This window comes from Sprattus sprattus (assembly GCF_963457725.1).
Source record: "Sprattus sprattus genome assembly, chromosome: 3".
NCBI classification, from domain to species: domain Eukaryota; kingdom Metazoa; phylum Chordata; class Actinopteri; order Clupeiformes; family Clupeidae; genus Sprattus; species Sprattus sprattus.
Genome location: NC_137922.1, coordinates 18,516,162 through 18,534,269, shown reverse-complemented (window position 1 = coordinate 18,534,269; position 18,108 = coordinate 18,516,162). Strand labels below are relative to the sequence as shown.

The 18,108-nt window shown below is 47.1% G+C and overlaps 1 protein-coding gene across 1 annotated transcript in view; it reads right to left on the bottom strand.

The window, feature by feature from the left end:
- Positions 1 to 3,082: 3,082 nt before the first annotated feature.
- wdr70 (WD repeat domain 70) overlaps positions 3,083 to 18,108 on the bottom strand; it is a 50,401-nt gene continuing 35,375 nt past the window's right edge. The window contains exons 14-18 of the mRNA XM_080833813.1: positions 13,331 to 13,431; positions 12,034 to 12,113; positions 9,588 to 9,704; positions 7,931 to 8,093; positions 3,083 to 3,416 (exon numbers count right to left, since the gene is read on the bottom strand). Coding sequence (XP_080689939.1) covers positions 3,329 to 3,416; positions 7,931 to 8,093; positions 9,588 to 9,704; positions 12,034 to 12,113; positions 13,331 to 13,431 — 549 coding nt within the window. The 3' untranslated portion in view covers positions 3,083 to 3,328. The remainder of the gene's footprint in view (positions 3,417 to 7,930; positions 8,094 to 9,587; positions 9,705 to 12,033; positions 12,114 to 13,330; positions 13,432 to 18,108) is intronic.

Sequence of the window (18,108 nt, the reverse complement as noted above, 5' to 3'; positions counted from 1 at the left end):
GTTGCCCTGGATTAGGGCCCTGAATCAGTGCTCACTCTACAGGAACAGAGCCAGCTTTACTCGGTAATCCCCGCCATACACAGAACAAATCCACTGAATTCAGTAGAATTTAGGCCAAACCCAAAGGAAGAGTGGAAAACACACTACAGCTAATAGTCCACAGGAATCATTTGATCAACTGCTTAACTTGGCAGTTGTTGTGACGTGTGTGAGCAAGTCAACTTCAGAAGAGAAGCCCTGAGAGGCATTTTGGTACCTACACACACAACTCCCCAAGACCTCTTCCTTAAGCCGGAACTGTGCGAGCTGTGATCTATACTTCGTTGTCCTCCTGTACATTAGGTTGCTTAACTGTAAAGTGTTTTGTTTTGTGACTGAGGTTTTGAGTCCTTTTTGACGAGTGTTGTTGTTTTTTGTGGGATGAACTAGAGGTCTGGGTGAGGCGATGGCTGCTGGTCTGAGAAAAAGGTAGGGAGGCAAGGCTTCTGTGTGTGTTATATTTTATTTTTCCAGTGTCAGTTCTGTGAAAAAAAGGTGTCATGTTTGTCTTGCTTGTTTTGTGTTACTGAACCAAAGTTCTCTACAGACTTTATTTTTGTACAATATTCATTTTATAACTTTTTACAGAATAAATCTTGTTTCTATATCATGTTTGTTGTCATCTTTTTAAGTTTTTCATTTATATCTATCTATTTTAGACACAGTGCTACCTTTGCTACGGTTATAAAAGTGTGAAAACTATAAAAGCGCTCTTTTACTAGAATTTTTTGCAAAAAAAAAAAGATTTGTATCTTACTTTTCACAGCTAAAACTGTTCTTGACGTCCTTCATATAAAAGTCAAGCAAAACTTTTATGGTATGTTGTCAATAAACAGAACTAAAATTAGTGCAAAGAATGCAATAGCCTAAATGGCTCCAAAAGCATGTTAAGACCGAGCCCAGGAGGAGCAGTCTGCAGTTGTTGATTAGAAAAATTCACTGAACCAAATAGACCGAGTGGTAATGTCACAGGCGCTGGCATCAGAACAGGTAAACACTCACCGCGACTGATGTACGGCATGTATTTCAATGCGAAAAACAGAAACAGCATTTCAAGCCATTCTAATTATCCACCACATTCAACATGAGGTTTAAGGCAGCGCATGTGCAGATAGGAGAGGCACACAGGGAGAAGATAGGGACAGCCCAAAAAAAAACGTTCTGGACATCGGCACTCAGCCCAGAGACACGCAGGATTAGCTGGAGACTCTCCAGGGAAGATCCACCTCAGGCCTGCAAAGCCACTGACACAGTCCTGCCTGGATCCCAATGGACCATCGTCACACACACACACACACACACACACACACACACGAGTGCTGCTACTTGATAACAAGGAGGAGGAGAGATCCGATCCTCCCGGTGGGCCAGCTACTGACTTTTAGGGGCTGTGGCAAAAGCCCTGCCATGCCACACGGGCACACGCCCTGTGGCCTTTCACGAAAGCGGGCAGGATGACCGAGGTGGGCATGAATGAGCCACGACATCATCCGCTCCCACATTCCTGCATTCCGCAGCCGGTAACAGACACTGCAGCGAGAGGCTGCTGACATCACCCCTCGGGAATAGGCTGGCTGGGATTAGATCGGAACATTGCTGGGATAAGCCTCTGCCTGTGCACCTCGCGTACAGTCTACAGCTTTTCCTTTTCTTTCTTTTTTTGTGTGTGCAGGACCAAGACAGAAGGCGGAAGTCAAGGATTTGCTTCGGAGACTATGCAGGAGCGCTTGAGGAAAACGCTGACAAGGAAGATGTTCTCTACACGGTTGCAGCGGGAAGAATTAGGAATGCATCCCTTAAGATGAGTGCGCATTGCTCTCATAGACAACCAGAGTGTTTAACTGGGGAAGGGAGCTCTACTTACCATCCTATGGTCTCAGGGGCAGAGCATCATAACGGGGGGGTAATGAAACAAAACAGTGCAGCTATGCTGGTAGAAACTGATAGTAGCTCAAGGCCTGCACAACCCGCTGCAACTGTCCACTGTTGGCCAGATGGTGCATTCCTGAAATGCACAGCATGCATGGTGTAATTCATTTTTGTCACATACCACCCATCACTTCTTTTGAGCAGGTTGCAGAAGCATGGCTCATTTGGAAGGTGTGTGTGGGGGGTGGTGTCATGGTGGCTTAAGGTGAAGGAGTTAAGTCAGTCACATATATAGCACAATAACCACAGACAAATGCAGATTTCTATGAGTAAGCCTCCAATTTGCCATGCGTTTCTATATAAATGCTTACCTAATTAAACACAATGTACAATCAGCACATCCGAGAGGAAATCAAATCCCATAGACAGGAATAATAGTGGCCTACTCTTCTGGACACAAACTGATGAAGCACATTTCACCATATTGTTTTAGTTAATAATCGACATGGTTTTTGAAGCAACCACAGACTCTTCTTGATTTCAAAGACAGATTTTTCAGGAGTTTTAGAAAGAATTTGCCATCCTGTGAAGGAAAGCCAAACGCAAGGCCCGACTGCTAAATAAATATTTATGGGAGGCTGTGACTCACCTCCGAACTTTCCTTCTCCACTGTCACACACACCACCTGGGTCTCAAACTAGAATGCCTCATCAACGTTTGAAATCTATAGTGACACGCAGTGGGTGCATGGGTGACAGTTTGTCTCTGTGTGTGTGTGTGTGTGTGTGTGTGTTCGTGTGTGTGTGCTGGGTGTGTCTGCAGAAAGCGTAGCAGCTGTGTGTCAACAGGAAAAGCTCTGCTGTCGCGGCCCTGGAACTATTCAGGAGTTTTGAATAGTTCCTCTACTCTAAAATAGAATCATTTGGAAGAGGAGTTACTTCTGTTTAAAAAAAGAACCAATTTGTGTAGGTCAAGTTAAAAAGATACATCAAGACTTTTGACAAACTTAGATTAATAGACAAAAACAATCTTTGAAAAAAAAGGTTGTTTATTAAAAAAGAATCTTTGAATTATTCATTGATCCATCATCTACACAATTGTACATCTTTTCAAACACTAATAAAAAAAAAAAGATCTTAACGCAACCATATCTCAAAGACTCTGAAGAGGAGTGTGGCTGGCTAGCCCTCACTTGCAGCAAGCACCCTCACATGCATGTTGCTGGCAAAGACATTCACACGCAGGCCTTTTCCCAAAAACACACACTATGTGTACAACACAGACCAGCCTCTTAACCGACTGAGTGAGAGATAGAGTGAGAGAGAGAGAGATAGATAGAAATAAAGAAGAGGGTTAGAGGGGGGAGAGACAACGGAAAAGAGAACGAGAGAGAGAGAGAGAGAGGAATGGAGTGGTGTGTTCAGATTTTGCGTTTTTTCCACTCCGGCTCTTTGTCGGCTTCTTCATCCTCTGACGACTCCTCGGCAAACAGCGGTTCAGGCTGCGTTCTGAGAAAAGAAGTGAGAGAGAGAGGAGGAGGAGAGGGGGAAATAGATAGGGATGAGGGAAAGAAATGAAGAGATAAACAAAGAAATGGAAAGAAAATGAAGAGGGAGATGGATTAATTCATTTCCTTCACGCATGACATAATTCTGACCTGCGATTAAGACCTGACATCTGCGCTGGACTGCCTAAGTCTCGAAGGGGACATAACCTTGGACTGGGAAGTCAAAGCCGGTGGGACAGTCAGTTATGACAAGAGTATTACACCTGACCTCTCAAGCTGCAAAAAGACCTCTTAATCTCTATATGTGAATCCTACATATCCTGTACATACTGAAAGGCTGACCAACTCTTTTGCTGTTTTGACACTTCTTTCAATTTTTCCAGTTCATCAGTGTATGCTTTGGTAAAAGTGCCTCTGTAAAAGTGTCTGAGATGTTATTCTCCACCAACATGGTTAACGTTACTCTCAGCTGACGCTATCGCTCAGTCAATGGGCTCTGTGAAGCACGTTTCCCGGACATGTTTGTCATTCAGTGTGGACACCGCATGGACAGGCTTCCACGAGCCTGCAGCAGAGACAAAGCTGACACAGGACACAGGATACAGGCTCTGTGGTTGAAACTCAACCTATAATCTACAGCTTAGGTATCTAGTCCACGTTTGAATCCTGCTCACTGAAGCCAACGAGTGTAGATGTCTGTGTGTGTGTCATCTGTAACCTTACACAACAGAAGGCAATTAGCTAGCTGCTAACTAAAGCCTGTGTGTGTGTGTGTGTGTGTGTGTGTGTGTGTCAGTAGTCTGACACCAGATCAAGGCAATTAGGCCACTGGAACAAAAGGGGTAACAGGATCATTTGGCCAGGCACCTCTTTCTGTGCCCTTATGCTACAACGGCCCTTGTAAGTGTGAACAGACTTATTAGCAGCCAGTGTGTGTGTGTGTGTGTGTGTGTGTGTGTGTGTGTGTGTGTGTGTGTGTGTGTGTGTGTGTGTGTGTGTGTGTGTGTGTGTGTGTGTGTGTGTGTGTGTGTGTGTGTGAGCAAGAGTGCTTTAGCTAAATGGCTATGCGGGAGTGGATAGGGTTTCAGTAGGCCAGCGCTCCATGGAGCCATCAACACTCCCATCATCATCACAGGGAGGGCCCCCAGACCCGACTGCTTCTTTCAACAGCAGCATCACATGTGCAGCGCTGGACCCTGCTGTCACCTCAGAACTACTCGCCGCCGCGCAGAAGTAACGTTTATATTTAGCTATTCCTGACAGGCTCTCCTGTTCAAAGCAAATCAGAGTGCTGGGAGCACTTATATATGCACCCTACCTGGAAACTGAACTATATATTAATGGCAAACCAAAGCCTACATGGGCTGGACAGAATGCTAAAGTTTCAAAACCTTGGTGATGCTGATCTAGTTCCCACAAAACTGACTACAACTGCAAACACACAAACAAATAAATAAACAAAAAAAGAACAATGCTAAACCAGCAAAATGCCTAAAATGTGAAAAGTAATGTCCAGTTCCAGCTCAGTATGGGTGGCTGATCCGTGTCCCAGAGCATTAAAGTATTAAGATTCAGTCACGGTCAAAAGTCTTAAGGCAAAGACCTGGCTACCTGCAAGAGTGGGACCACAAATGATGGGTAGCCTCTTGGAAGTGACCTCAGAGTATCAACACCAGAATGTTTTAAGAAGTTTGACATACGCATGAAATAAAGATGCTGCAGTCTGCTAACTCTGTTAGCCTCTGTAGACACAGGATAGCTCTGACTAAGTTATGACTCAGCTAGTATTTGACACAAACATCTTGCAAGGCCAAGGCCCACATATACTAAGTCTAAAAATGAGGGCAGTAGAGATTGGGACTAAAGGTAAAATCACTGCATGGACAGTTATTACAAGACTGCTACAATGGAATATCAGGGAGGAATATATATTTAAAAAAAAGTAGTGCGTGGATAGTTTCGTTTTAATTAGAAACCTCCACGGTACGGTGTGGTGCCGTGCGCTCATGCATAATGCAGCAGCAGCAGCCGTCAGACAGCCTGTAGAGGTGATGAAGAGGCTGACTGGCCTAAAAACATAGCCAGCCGCTCAACCAGTGCCGTGTCCAACCTGCTCTCATTTTCTACTAACCCCGAACCACCAACACGCACACAAAAATGGGGCCAAGCCTGTGTGTGTGTGTGTGTCTGTCGTGTGGAGGGGAGAGTGTGGCGTGCAGCCCTGGTGAGTTCAGACCCGCCTCTGCGTGCTCCTCTCTCCCCAGGCACTGCTTCAGCATCTGTAGCATGGCAGTCAAGGGAGCCACACACACACACACACACACACATTACTCCACCAGGTAAACATTTGGAGGAGAAAGTGAACGTGTGTGTGTGTGTGTGTGTGTGTGTGTGAGAAAGAGGGAAAGAGTGAGAAACATGTGGAAAGATGGAAGCGATAGCAAAGCTGACAGCTTCTTATCAGTTCACAGCGTTGGCTGGCACTGCGTTAAAACCAGCTAAAAGCCAGCGGCATGATAAACATTGTGAACGTCGCTGTGTCTACCACACAGGTAGAGTGCATATGTTCTAAAGGCGGCTAAGACGGATGGCTTGGCCACGTTTTAAAACTCTCCTCTTTTATCAGCAATAAAACAGAGGTTGGCGGCCATGTTGATAGTAGCTGTTTAAAGGTTGGGGAGGCATGGGTAGGGGGTGCTGAGTCTACCACACACAGTGTCACAGGCACTCAGACAGCACGACACGGCCTCCTCTGCAGTAAACTAGTTTTATTAATAGTGAAAACAGCAGCGTGCCTGCGTGCGTGCGTGCGTCTGTGTGTGTGCATGTAATTTCTACCTGTTTGTATGTCTGATGCAATTTATGTATGCACAGCAGTGTTATGTCTCAGATGGTGTATGCTTCTGTGACTGCTGTCCCTGTAACCACAGTAAGTTATGCAAGTGTTTGTGAGTGTGTGTATGTGTGTTCTCAGCTGGACACCTGATCCACTAGTGTGCCAGAGCTGCTTGTTAAACTTTCATGTGTGTGTGTGTGTGCCCCGGGTGTGATGGTGCAAAAGACAGGGTGTGACCCGCAGCCAGCTGCTTCATGAATGATCACACACACACTCAACAATGGGGCCTGCATCGCTCACTGGGACCTACAACTCAAAGACCTACCTGCTACCTGTCTGTATCACCACAGAGTGTGTGTGTGTGTGTGTGTGTGTGTGTGTGTGTGTGTGTGTGTGTGTGTGTGTGTGTGTGTGTGTGTGTGTGTGTGTGTGTGTGTGTGTGTGTGTGTGTGTGTGTGTGTGTGTGTGCGCGCGCGCATTCCTTCTTGCTTACTAAGTGGCAGGAGGGTTTTCCTATCAGAGACGTCTCTGGTAACACTTGTAAAATTACGTCACCCAGACCCAAACAATATATGGTTTTAATCTATACAATTTGGGTCACAGCTAACTGGGGGATTGTGGATTGTGTGGGAGACCCAAGAACCACTGAACTTTTCAACACAACAGCAGATCAGCTGCGTGAACACATGGAGGTGCCACACAAAGTGTGGTGTCTACCATAGTGTCAAAATAAAAGATCAGTCCCAAACCAGTCTTATTAGTCTCATAAAATATATATGACTATCAATTTGTTAGTAATATTTAAATGAATAACTACAACCAGATTTACTATATCAATAGCTACTGAAGCGTGAAGGTCTTTGCAACATTAAATAGATCCCAAAATATAATCAGAAGCATTTATTTACTAAATGATCAAAAGGTAAAACACAGAGGCTCCTATTTTGAGGAGGTCTATTCTTTCTGGGCGGGTTGTTTAAACTCCAGCGTTAAACAAACGTTCTGCCCAAGACGTGGATTTTGTATTCTCTGTCAGGGAACATTTGTATGCGCTAATCACTGCCTGATTTATCTATCTGGCAAAGTCTGATTTATCTATCTGGCAAAGTCTGATTTATCTATCTGGCAAAGTCTGATTTATCTATCTGGCAAAAAATGATGACGTTCCCTTTCTGGAGGTAGGCCTGCTCTAATTTGTCCGACTTCAATTAAATGCTCAGCCAGCAGTAAATAAATAAATAAATAAATATCACCCAAGATGTAAGTATGCTATAATGAGCTTGTTATTTCTTTTCACAAAAACTAAGGAAGAAGAAGAAACACCAGTGCATTTTCCACAAAATATCTCTTTTCTTGGCCACAACGGAATTCAGGGATTGCATTCAGGTTGGTCCATGCGTTCAAATTTATCAACATAAACAAACAAGGTGCGATCAAAAAGTTCACAGACTGCGCCTATCAAAAAAATGTAAATGTACCTAATTTAAACACACCTACAGTGTTCATTCAGGATATTTAATGCAACACTGCTTATGGATAATTTGACTTGAATAAGTGTGAAAGTATGGTTGTTGACAGTGGGAAAGTACCTTAAAGTATGCCAGGGAGAGAAAACATGTACGGGTGTGTCTGTCTGTCTGTCTGTGTGTGTGTGTGTGTGTGTGTGTGTGTACACTCACTCTGTGTATGCTGGGGCGACCCAGTAGGGGTTCTCCGACGCCTCCTTGGCGTGGCGCAGGATGGCCTCTCGTGGGTTGCTGTCATCGGTCTTATCCAGAGCGATGTTCTTCACGATGAACGAGGAGAGCGTCCCACCATGGGCCGCCACACGTCCACCTCGTCCTGGACACACACAAGGCCAACACCGCCGTCACATATATATTCACACTTTCGGCTTTATCAGCCCCCAGCTATATGAGTAGTTCCACGTTGGTTGAACGAACTGCCTAGCACTAACAGAGCAGGAGCGTCCCTCTCTACCTTCAAGAAAGCACCTCCCTTCCTAAACTGGCTCTTCGACTAGTGCTTAACTTACACTAAAGCAGTTACATTCCTGCACTTTTTTTTTTTTCTAGGTCGTCTTTCTATGTAAAGTAGTATTTATTGTTACACCAGGTTTTTTGTATTGCTCTTAGCTTGACTCTCTCTCCCTTGTACGTCGCTTTGGACAAAAGTATCTGCTAAATGACTAAATGTAAATGTAAATGAGAAAAATACTTCTGATGCCTCGCAACTTACATCCCTATGGGATACTTGCGTACCTTTAATACAAGGTACTAGGAAGCTACTAGGAAGGTTAAACTGAAAGTGGACTTGAGGCCGTAATGATAGGGGAAAGTCTCTTTGCCAACACAAAAACACACAAACAAATAAGACCTAGTGAGATCTCCTCTACAGAAGGCAGTGATCAGGGCATATTTACATTGTGCGTAAACACAAGTGCCTCACTGGTAGGCTCGGTGTTGAGTGGGTGAGGAGCTCTGAGACAGGGTTACACTACGGCCTTCTCCTGCTTATTTCAGTTTATAAGGACTGCCTCAGAAATACGAGAAAAACTCAAATTCCCAGACTGCTTAGCAGCTTGTATTTCCCAGGACATGTTTCTTTGTGAGATAATTCCATGATTCATAGTTTCCCAATTTAACACAATCCCTTTCGCCCTCTCTCTCTCTCTTGCTCCCTCGTCTTTGTGTGGGAGTTGATTTAGGGTGGCTCAGTAGGTGGTCAGCCAGTGAAGAACACGGCACTGGGGTGCTGCTACATCTTCAGGGGAATGCTACAGCATGTTTCTTCTCCTCACCATGCAAAAACACAGGGCACCAGGCCCCTGCTCTGGGATACAATACTGCACAGATCCCTGGGTGGCTTCAGCCTTGCCTACTCAACTACCTAAAAGTCTGCGATCACAATGCCTATGACACCAAGAGGCTAATTTTCTTCCACAAACATGTGCACTGTAATATGAAGTAAACAATACTTCAACCCATCTTGAAAGTGGCATCTATGAGATACTGATAGACGTATGTTACAATACAAAGGTAATATCTAGATTTAGACCCATCATAGAGATAGAAAGAGATAGGAGAAAGAGGAAGGGAAAGAGAGGAGGGAAGGGAGGAGGGAAAAAGAGGAGGGAAGGGAGGAGGTAATGAGAGGAGGAAGAGAGGAAGGAAGGGACGAGGGAAAGGCAGGAGATAAAGAGAGGAGGAAACAAGAGGAGGGAAGGGAGGAGGGAAAGAGAGAAGGGAACAAGAGGAGGGAAGAGAAGAGGGAAAGAGAGAGATCAGCAGTGAGCTAAAGCCCAGCAGCTGTCAGAGAGAGGGTCCTGGGCCTCACCTGGGCCGGAGACGGGCGGCTCGGGCTTGTGCGACTTCATCGGGTCCAGACGGTCCTTCTCCAGCTGCTTCCGTGTGCTGCGCTGGCGGGCCTCACGGAACATGGGCAGCGCATGAGCTGCACACGAACGCGCACACACACACACACACACACGCACACGCACACGCACACGCACACGCACACGCACACACACGCACACAGAGAGAGAGAAAATGAAATAACGCAATATGAACATCAATACGTAATACTCACACATCAGCATCAGTAAACACAAAACCACTAGTACACAACTTCAGCTTAATGAAACAAATACACATGAATACACTGTGTGTACACACACACACACACACATAAGATTAACCAAACAGAAACACGTGGTCATCAGCCACAGGAGCATACAGACAGCGCGTGAACAACCACAACATTACACACACAATCAAGCACTCACCCGCAAGACAACTCCACTTCAAAGACCACCACAGCAACCAGACAGGTAGTAATCTAATTAAGGGTGAATGTGTTGCCTTTATTCACACACTTTCACGCTTTACCAAACTGTGTGTGTGTGTGTGTGTGTGTGAGTGTGTGTGTGTGTGTGTGTGTGAGTGTGTGTGTGTGTGTGTGAGTGTGTGTGAACGAGTGCAGCACTCAGCCACCGGACACGATCAACACAAACACACACAGCTGGTGAGATGGAGCGATTTTCCATTGGGGAGCAGGGTGGGGGGGCAGAGAGTTAATTCCTTGCGCGCACGGTCCATTTGGCAAAAAGGTTATCGGTGACACATCACTCCATCCATCTTTTTTCACCTGCCCGTCAATCTGTTCCCTGTCACCGCGGATTTTCCACCCGCTGGCAGGAGGCTACGGTGGACACTGGCCCAGTGCTCGGCCTGGGCACTAGCAGGGCACTAAATAAGAATAAGTGTGGACAGTTGAGCATTGCACTGACCGAGCATTGGCTTAACCCTGGGGCATGTGAGCAGGGTGATTAAAGTGCATTAGAAATGCTATGAGTTAGAAGCTATTGGAGCGTCACACTGTGTGTGTGTGTGTGATCATGCAGGCCTGAGCTGGGCCAAGCATGCACAGTCGTGGCCAAAAGTTTTGAGAATGACACAAATATGCATTTTCACAAAGTTTGCTGCTTCAGTGTCTTTAGATATTTTTGTCAGATGTTACTATGGAAGACTGAAGTATAATTACAAACATTTAATAAGTGTCACTGGCTTTTATTGGCAATTACATGAAGTAAATGCAAACTGATGGCAACCCATTCTTGCATAATCAATGCTGGGAGTTTGTCAGACATAGTTTTTTTTATTTGTCCACCCTCCTCTCGAGGATTGACCACAAGTTCTCAATGGGATTAAGGTCTGGGGAGTTTCCTGGCCAATGGACCCAAAATATCGATGTTTTGTTCCCCGAGCCACTTAGTTATCACTTTTGCCTTATGGCAAGGTGCTCCATCGTGCTGGAAAAGGCATTGTTCATCACCAAACTGTTCCTGGATGGTTGGGAGAAGTGGCTCTCGGAGGATGTGTGAACAATGCCTTTTCCAGCATGATCGAGCACCTTGCCATAAGGCAAAAGTGATAAAGCATTGATTATGCAAGAATGGGTTGCCATCAGTCAGGATGTGGCCCAGAAGTTAATTGACAGCAAGCCAGGGCAGATTGCAGAGGTCTTGAAAAAGAAGGGTCAAATATTGACTTTTTGCATTAACTTCATGTAATTGCCAATAAAAGCCAGTGACACTTGGGAAAATGTTTGTAATTATACTTCAGTCTGACATAGTAACATCTGACAAAAATATCTAAAAGACACTGAAGCAGCAAACTTTGTGAAAATGCATATTTGTGTCATTCTCAAAACTTTTGGCCACGACTGTATGTATATGTGTGGCATGTGCAGATATGCTTGTGTGTGTGTGTGTGTGTGTGTGTGTGTGTGTGTGATCACGCAAGCTGGACATGGCAAGGGGATGTGAGATCATGCGTGCCAGGCATGGGTGTGTACATTTGTGGTGTGATCATGCAGCTTGGGTATGGTGTCTGCGCACGCGTGTGTGTGCGTGTGCGTGTGTGTGTGTGTGCAGCGCGTGGCAGGAGAATGGCAGCGGGGAAACCAGCTGCTAATGGCTTGGCGCCCTGTGGAGCGAGTGAACTATCCACTTCATAAAAACACACTCTCTCTTTCTCTCGCTTGCACACACACACACACATAAATGCTCTTTACCCCTTTCACTCACTCTTATTCCCCCATCATTCCCTACTCACTCATCGTGTGTGTGTGTGTGTGTATGTGTGTCAGTGCTCTACATCACAATGACCTCTCCACCACCACCACCACCACCACCACCACTCTAATTGTGACAGATGGGTTCTGGAGCAGCGGTTTCCGTGCGGTACTTTTGAGTGACAGTTGGGAGGGAGGGCCCACTCACGGGTGATGATGTAGTCCTGCGTCAGAGTCTCGGCCTGCCTCTCCTTCCGATTGCTCTTCACCACGCACAGCTTTGCACCCCTGGGGATGACACGAAGAAGGGAGGTGGAGACGAGAGGATCGGCGAGGAGGGGAGAGGAGAGAAGGGAAGGGTAGAGGAGAGGAGAGGAGAGGAGGGCAAATGGGGACGAGGGAAAGGGGGATAACAGTAAAGAAGAGGAAAAGGGAGAGAGGGACAGGGAAAAGGAAAACAGAGGCGGGGGAAAGAGCAGGTTATTCATACTGTTTGACCATATCTACCCTGGCCTTTTGACAAGTCAAAACATGGTGCTCAAACCAATGGTAGAGCAAAAACATGGCCTGACTCGACCACAGTCCATTATCCGATCCAGATCATAAATATATACAGACTGGGGCTTTTATCACTCGATCGCGGGCCAGAAACCTCGAGTCGTCACATCTCGTTGCCAGCGAGACTTGAGTGGATTTCAGTAATTGGCAGAAGAGAGGCTGCAGCCTGGTGCTGATGCCAGAGCAGCTCTGTGTGTGTGTGTGTGGTGTGTGTGTGTGTGTGTGTGTGTGTGTGTGTGTGTGTGTGGTGTGTGTGGTGTGTGTGGTGTGCGTGTGCGTGTGCGTGTGCGTGTGCGTGTGCGTGTGCGGTGTGCGTGTGGAGAGGCTGCAGCCTGGTGCTGATGCCAGAGCAGCTCTGGAGCTATTCTGGGAGACTCAGAGCCATTCCTGGGCCATAACTCGGCTGTGACTCAGACTTTCAGTGAAACACCAATACTCAACACAGTGCTACTGTTCTACCCTCCAGAGAGAGATAGAGAGAGAGAGAGAGAGAGAGAGGGAGGGAGGGAGGAAGAGCGAGGAAGAGCGAGGGAGAGATGGAGAGATGCAGATAAAGAAAGAGAGAGAGAAAGAGAGAGAGAGAGATGGAGAGATGCAGATAAAGAAAGAGGGAGCGAGAGAGAGAGATGGAGAGAGATGGAGAGAAAGAAAGAGAGATGAAGAGAGAAAGAGAGAGATGGACAGAGATATTGAGAGATATTGAGAGAGAGAGAAAGAGAGAGAAAGCAAAAGAAAGAAAGGGATGGAGAGAGATAAAGGGATAGAGAGAAAGAGACAGAGAGAGGGAGAGGAAGAAAAAGAGTGAGAGAGGGCTACAGGGAGACCCTGAAAAAGGTGTATAAAGAGAGAGAGGATGGCACCTAAGCCCATGAAAGAGACACATGGGCTTGAAAATAGAGAGATGAAGAATACTTAGTAGGCCTCTGCGGAGAGGCTGTTGGACGTACCTTTGGCTCTTGACGGGGTCGTAGTAGACTCGGGCCAGGCCGTCGCCAGTGCCAACCATTATCTGATTCAACTTGGGGTGCCAGAGGCATCGAACGACACTCTGAGAGACAGACACAAAGAGAGGGAGGGGGGGAGTGTGAGAGAGAGGCAAATTATTGTTGATTTTTAGCCATGCCAATAAATCCCATTTGGAGACAGAGAAATACACAATGGAGAAAAAGACAGAGCAGCAAAGCGGCGATTAAAAGTTGACAGTAGATTGTATTTCCATCATTCCCCCCAGCACCCAATAGCCTTCTAGACAACAACAGAAGAAAAACTCACTGTACTGATTCAGAACAGACCTCAGCTGAGTTCTCAAATCTGCAGTAGTGGTAGTTTCTGCTCTGGAGACACACACACACACACACACACACACACACACACACACACACACACACACACACACACACACACACACACACACACACACACACACACTCTCTCTCTCTCTCTCTCTCTCTCTCTCTCTGGTCTGGTTGACTATATTAGGCTGTTGGGATGAGGCTTGAATCGCTCAGTCTCTGTATGACAGATGGACCACTGCCAAGGGGGCCGGTGATCATGCATGTGTTTAGGTGTGTGTGTGTGTGTGTGTGTGTGTGTGTGCCTTAAGAGTGTGTGCGTGTGTTGGGTTGGGTGCATATGCCTTTTTCTGTGTGTGTGTGTGGAAACACATTGCTGTATTGTGCACAAACGTTTCTGTGCATACATACATGTGCATGTGTTGACGTGTGTGCGAGTTGCTTCACACAGTGTTGCGTGTCTGTATGAGTGTGTGTGTGTGAGAGACAAGCAAAAAGCTCTGAGTGAGCAGCCTGGAGAGTATTGACTGCATAAGTGAACTAAGTGTTGTGGTGGCTTTGTGCGTGTGTGTGAGACAGAAATACTTGAGAGCAGTGGCTGTGTGAATGAGGTCTATCTGTGTGTGTGTATGTGTGTGTGTGTGTGTGTGTGTGTGTGTGTGTGTGTGTGTGTGTGTGTGTGTGTGTGGTGTGCGCGTAAGAGTAAGAGAGAGAGGAGAAACCTTGAACTCCACCACTAAGCTCCAGCTTTTATCCTGTTGAGGAGCTCTACACAACGCTGCTTCCGAGAGCCAATGCATGCAAACTTCTCACTTCTCACACGCTTGCAGCTTGAGGGATCACACACACACACACACACGGTATTAATTATATCAGACACAAGGTACATCAGGATACAGGCGCTGCCCCAACCTCCGGTACACAACCTATTCATCATGCCAGTATTCTATTACAGCACATCACCAATACATCAATACCACACACAGCCTAAAGTGACAGACGCCACTCAAGCTTGAGTGGTGTGGTGGGCACACGCACACACACACACACACACACACACACACACACACACACGTCACAGTGCAACAGCTGGGGGGGGGAATAAAATAAATAAATTAAAATAAATAAATAAAACCCTCTCCAATCTAAGCAGCTGTGCATCCAGAGTCCACCTGGTTCATGTGGATAAAGACTGAGTGTGCGTGCGTGTGTGTGTGCGCGTGTGTGAGCGTGCCTGTGTGTGAGTGAGTGAGCGAGTGAGTATGTGAGTGTGTCAAGGGGTTTGGTTGGCTGGTCAGGGTTGGGGGTGGGGGGTTGGCAAAGCTGCTTAGCATCCAGCTGTTCAGTTGCCCACCCTATGCTGTGGAGTCTGACAAACGCACAAGCTGCCCCGGCCCTCAGCAGGCAGTGCCTACACTTGTCAGAGTTTCAGTGTGGGGGGGGGGCCGTGGGTTGGGGGGGGATTCTGATGGGTGTGCCCCCCCTCCCCTCCTCTCCTGGCTCCCATAGTCGTATTTACTTAACGGGATGTAGGAAAGCTTTAATCTGCTCTCTCGGAGCATGTGGTTGGCGTAATTGCTGATTTAGAAAGATCTACAAAATCCCTGCGAGGCTGGGATGACATGTAGCAGTCTAATCCTGCCCTGTTCGGAGCACTCATTCTCTCTCGCTGAGGGCCCTTGCACGAACCGGACACACTATCAAAAAGAGAGAAGAGAGAGGGAACAACTCTACATACATAAGTATCTGTGTGTGTGTGTGTGTGTGTGTGTGTGTGTGTGTGTGTGTGTGTGAGCATACCATCCGGGCCTTGCTTTGATAAATCTGTAAGCCATGGCGCCTCAGGAGCACTACTTCAGTGGCAACCAAAAGGCCATGTGGCAAACATCCCATCCGCGTTGCCTGGGTTACAGGAACACTCAAACACAGCCACAGGGCCATTACTGGCACGGCAGCAGAACGAGGCAGAACAGGGCAGAACAGGGCAGAACTGGGCAGAACTGGGCAGAACTGGGCAGAACTGGGCATAACGAGGCATAACGGGGCATAACAGGGCATAACAGGGCCTGTCTGGGTCTGACCCGGGGCCCGGGGAGGGAGTGGGTACTGGGAGACTTGAGAGGGATGAGGGGCTGGGAAGGGGGGCCTGAGAAAGGATGTGACGGCTCTGCACAAACACAATGACTCTCCCACAGTAAGCCTATGACTGCCACTGTGTAAGAAACCCATACAGTCCTATTCTCCCTGGATGAGACGCGGTCGGGATCTGAGCCATATCCGCTCCAGAGTCAGCCGTGACAGGTTAGATGGGACATATGCAGCTCTGCACAGGTTAGATGGGACATATGCAGCTCTGCACAGGTTAGATGGGACATATGCAGCTCTGCACAGGTTAGATGGGACATATGCAGCAGAGGCCATGTCATTACATTTACATGTACTTCTCTGGCAGGCGCTTTTATCCATAGCCAACCATCAAGCTTCAGTAAATTAGGAGACCTTGGAGTAAGGACTATGTACTAAATCTATTCAATATGACAAAGTGCAAGGAGACCAGGTAAAGAAATGCACAGTAAGTGCAAGTTAGGCATGTCAGGCTGGTAGAGGTGTTAGGAAAGAAGGGATTCAAGAGATTCCTTTCGATTTGGACTCCTCATCATCCCATCCAGAGGTCCTGGGATCCATCTGAAGTGTGTAGCATTAGGTTCCCATTGACACAAATATACTGGAGTGATTCAGCAGCAGTTCATTTGTCATACACACAGCGGGGCTCCAATATGATGCATTAAGCACTCCAGGACAGCCTTGTGTAAGACTCTCACTGTCTGTCTCACTGACTCATCCTCCAGACTGTAACATGAGATATGACAACCGAAAGTAATGACTACATTTCTGTCAAAGGTAATCTTACAGCAGTTCAGTTATGCACTGCATGTGTGCGTGTGTATGTGTGTGTAATGTGTGTACATGAATGTATATCATTTAATAGGTGTGTATTTCAGTGGCGACACAGCAGCACACAACCAAAAAAAGTGTGTGCGGCACACTCAGAGGAAGTGAATGTGTGGTCCTGCCACTCAGCCAGCTCCCTCTAACCCCTCCTGAAAATCCACAGGAATTCCCACAACGGCAAACAACAGACGAGAAACAATAGCAAACGGGCCGAGATAAGAGCCTCGCCTGTCAACACAGTTTGCAAAACGCAGCCAGCACATCACTTTCATTTTTTCCTCCGCCTTCCTGGAGAAGAGCGATGGGAGGTGGTAGGGGTGGGGGTGGGCGGTGTCAGCGAAGCACAATCCAGCCCCTTCTCTGGTTTTTCTCTCCGGCTCTGGAGATCTCCCGCTTAAACACACAGAGAGCCTAAACTGTCAGACGTTCCCGACAAGCACCTGGGTCCTGTCGGAGAGGAGGTGAGAGCGTCCCGCACTTGTATATGCTTTTAACCTGCCTGAGGCTTTCTAAAAAGCACATAGTATAAAGCCCAGACACACCGCGCTGTATACAGAGGTAGGATTAGCCATTCCCCAGACCCTTTTATACATTTTTTTTAACATATGGGCCAGGTATAGCTTTTCATTAGATTGGGATATGGGTTTCCCTGAGTGTTTGGGTCAGGTGGAGAGGAGAAGAGAAGAGCCGTTTCATGTTCCAAGAGGGGCACGAATACATGCAGGTTAAGAGTTCCAAAAGGATGTGCTGTGTCAAGCTGACAACAGTCCACCCACCCAACCAACCAACCAACCAACCAACCAAATAAAATACCACACAGCACAAATGGGAAAATGTATCAGTATTTTAAAGAAATAATAAAAAAAAATGTTGGCCAATGTTCTGCACAATATTCTAGATAAGACCTATTAAAAGAAGGCACAACAAGGAGCCAGGAAACAGTGTAGAACATTCTCAGGCCTCCAGATTCTCACCTGAGCCACGGCCTTAAAACCATCAGACGTGCCCCGTAAAGTATTTACTTAGCCCTGCCTGAGAGTGCATAGCCCTCTCCTGACAAAAGCGTGACCCAGGGCCCAGGTTATGGAGGGTGTTTACACTGAGAATGATTAGTGGTTCTCCCTCCCAGGAGAGCGCCTGGTACGCCACTTTATAAAGGCGGCACTCAGACACGCAGGCCCTGGCTGACTGGGGGTAGGGTCGGGGGCTAGAGGTTCAGGAGTGGAGAGGGGGCGAGCGTAAACACTGTAAATAGCTTGGTGGGTCGGCTGGGTGCATGTCCACCATTCTGCACTGCACAGGCGAGGGTCGCCATTCTCTTACCTGCAGATGTGGAATCTGAGTAAGGGGGGGGGGGGGGGGGGGGGGGGGGGGTTGCAGGGGTGAGAAGGCAGACAGGAGAAATGCCCACTTCCAAGACAGCCTACATTAGAGGCTGCAGCCAGGGAGGCTGGCTTGTATGTGTGCTGTGTCCATTTTGT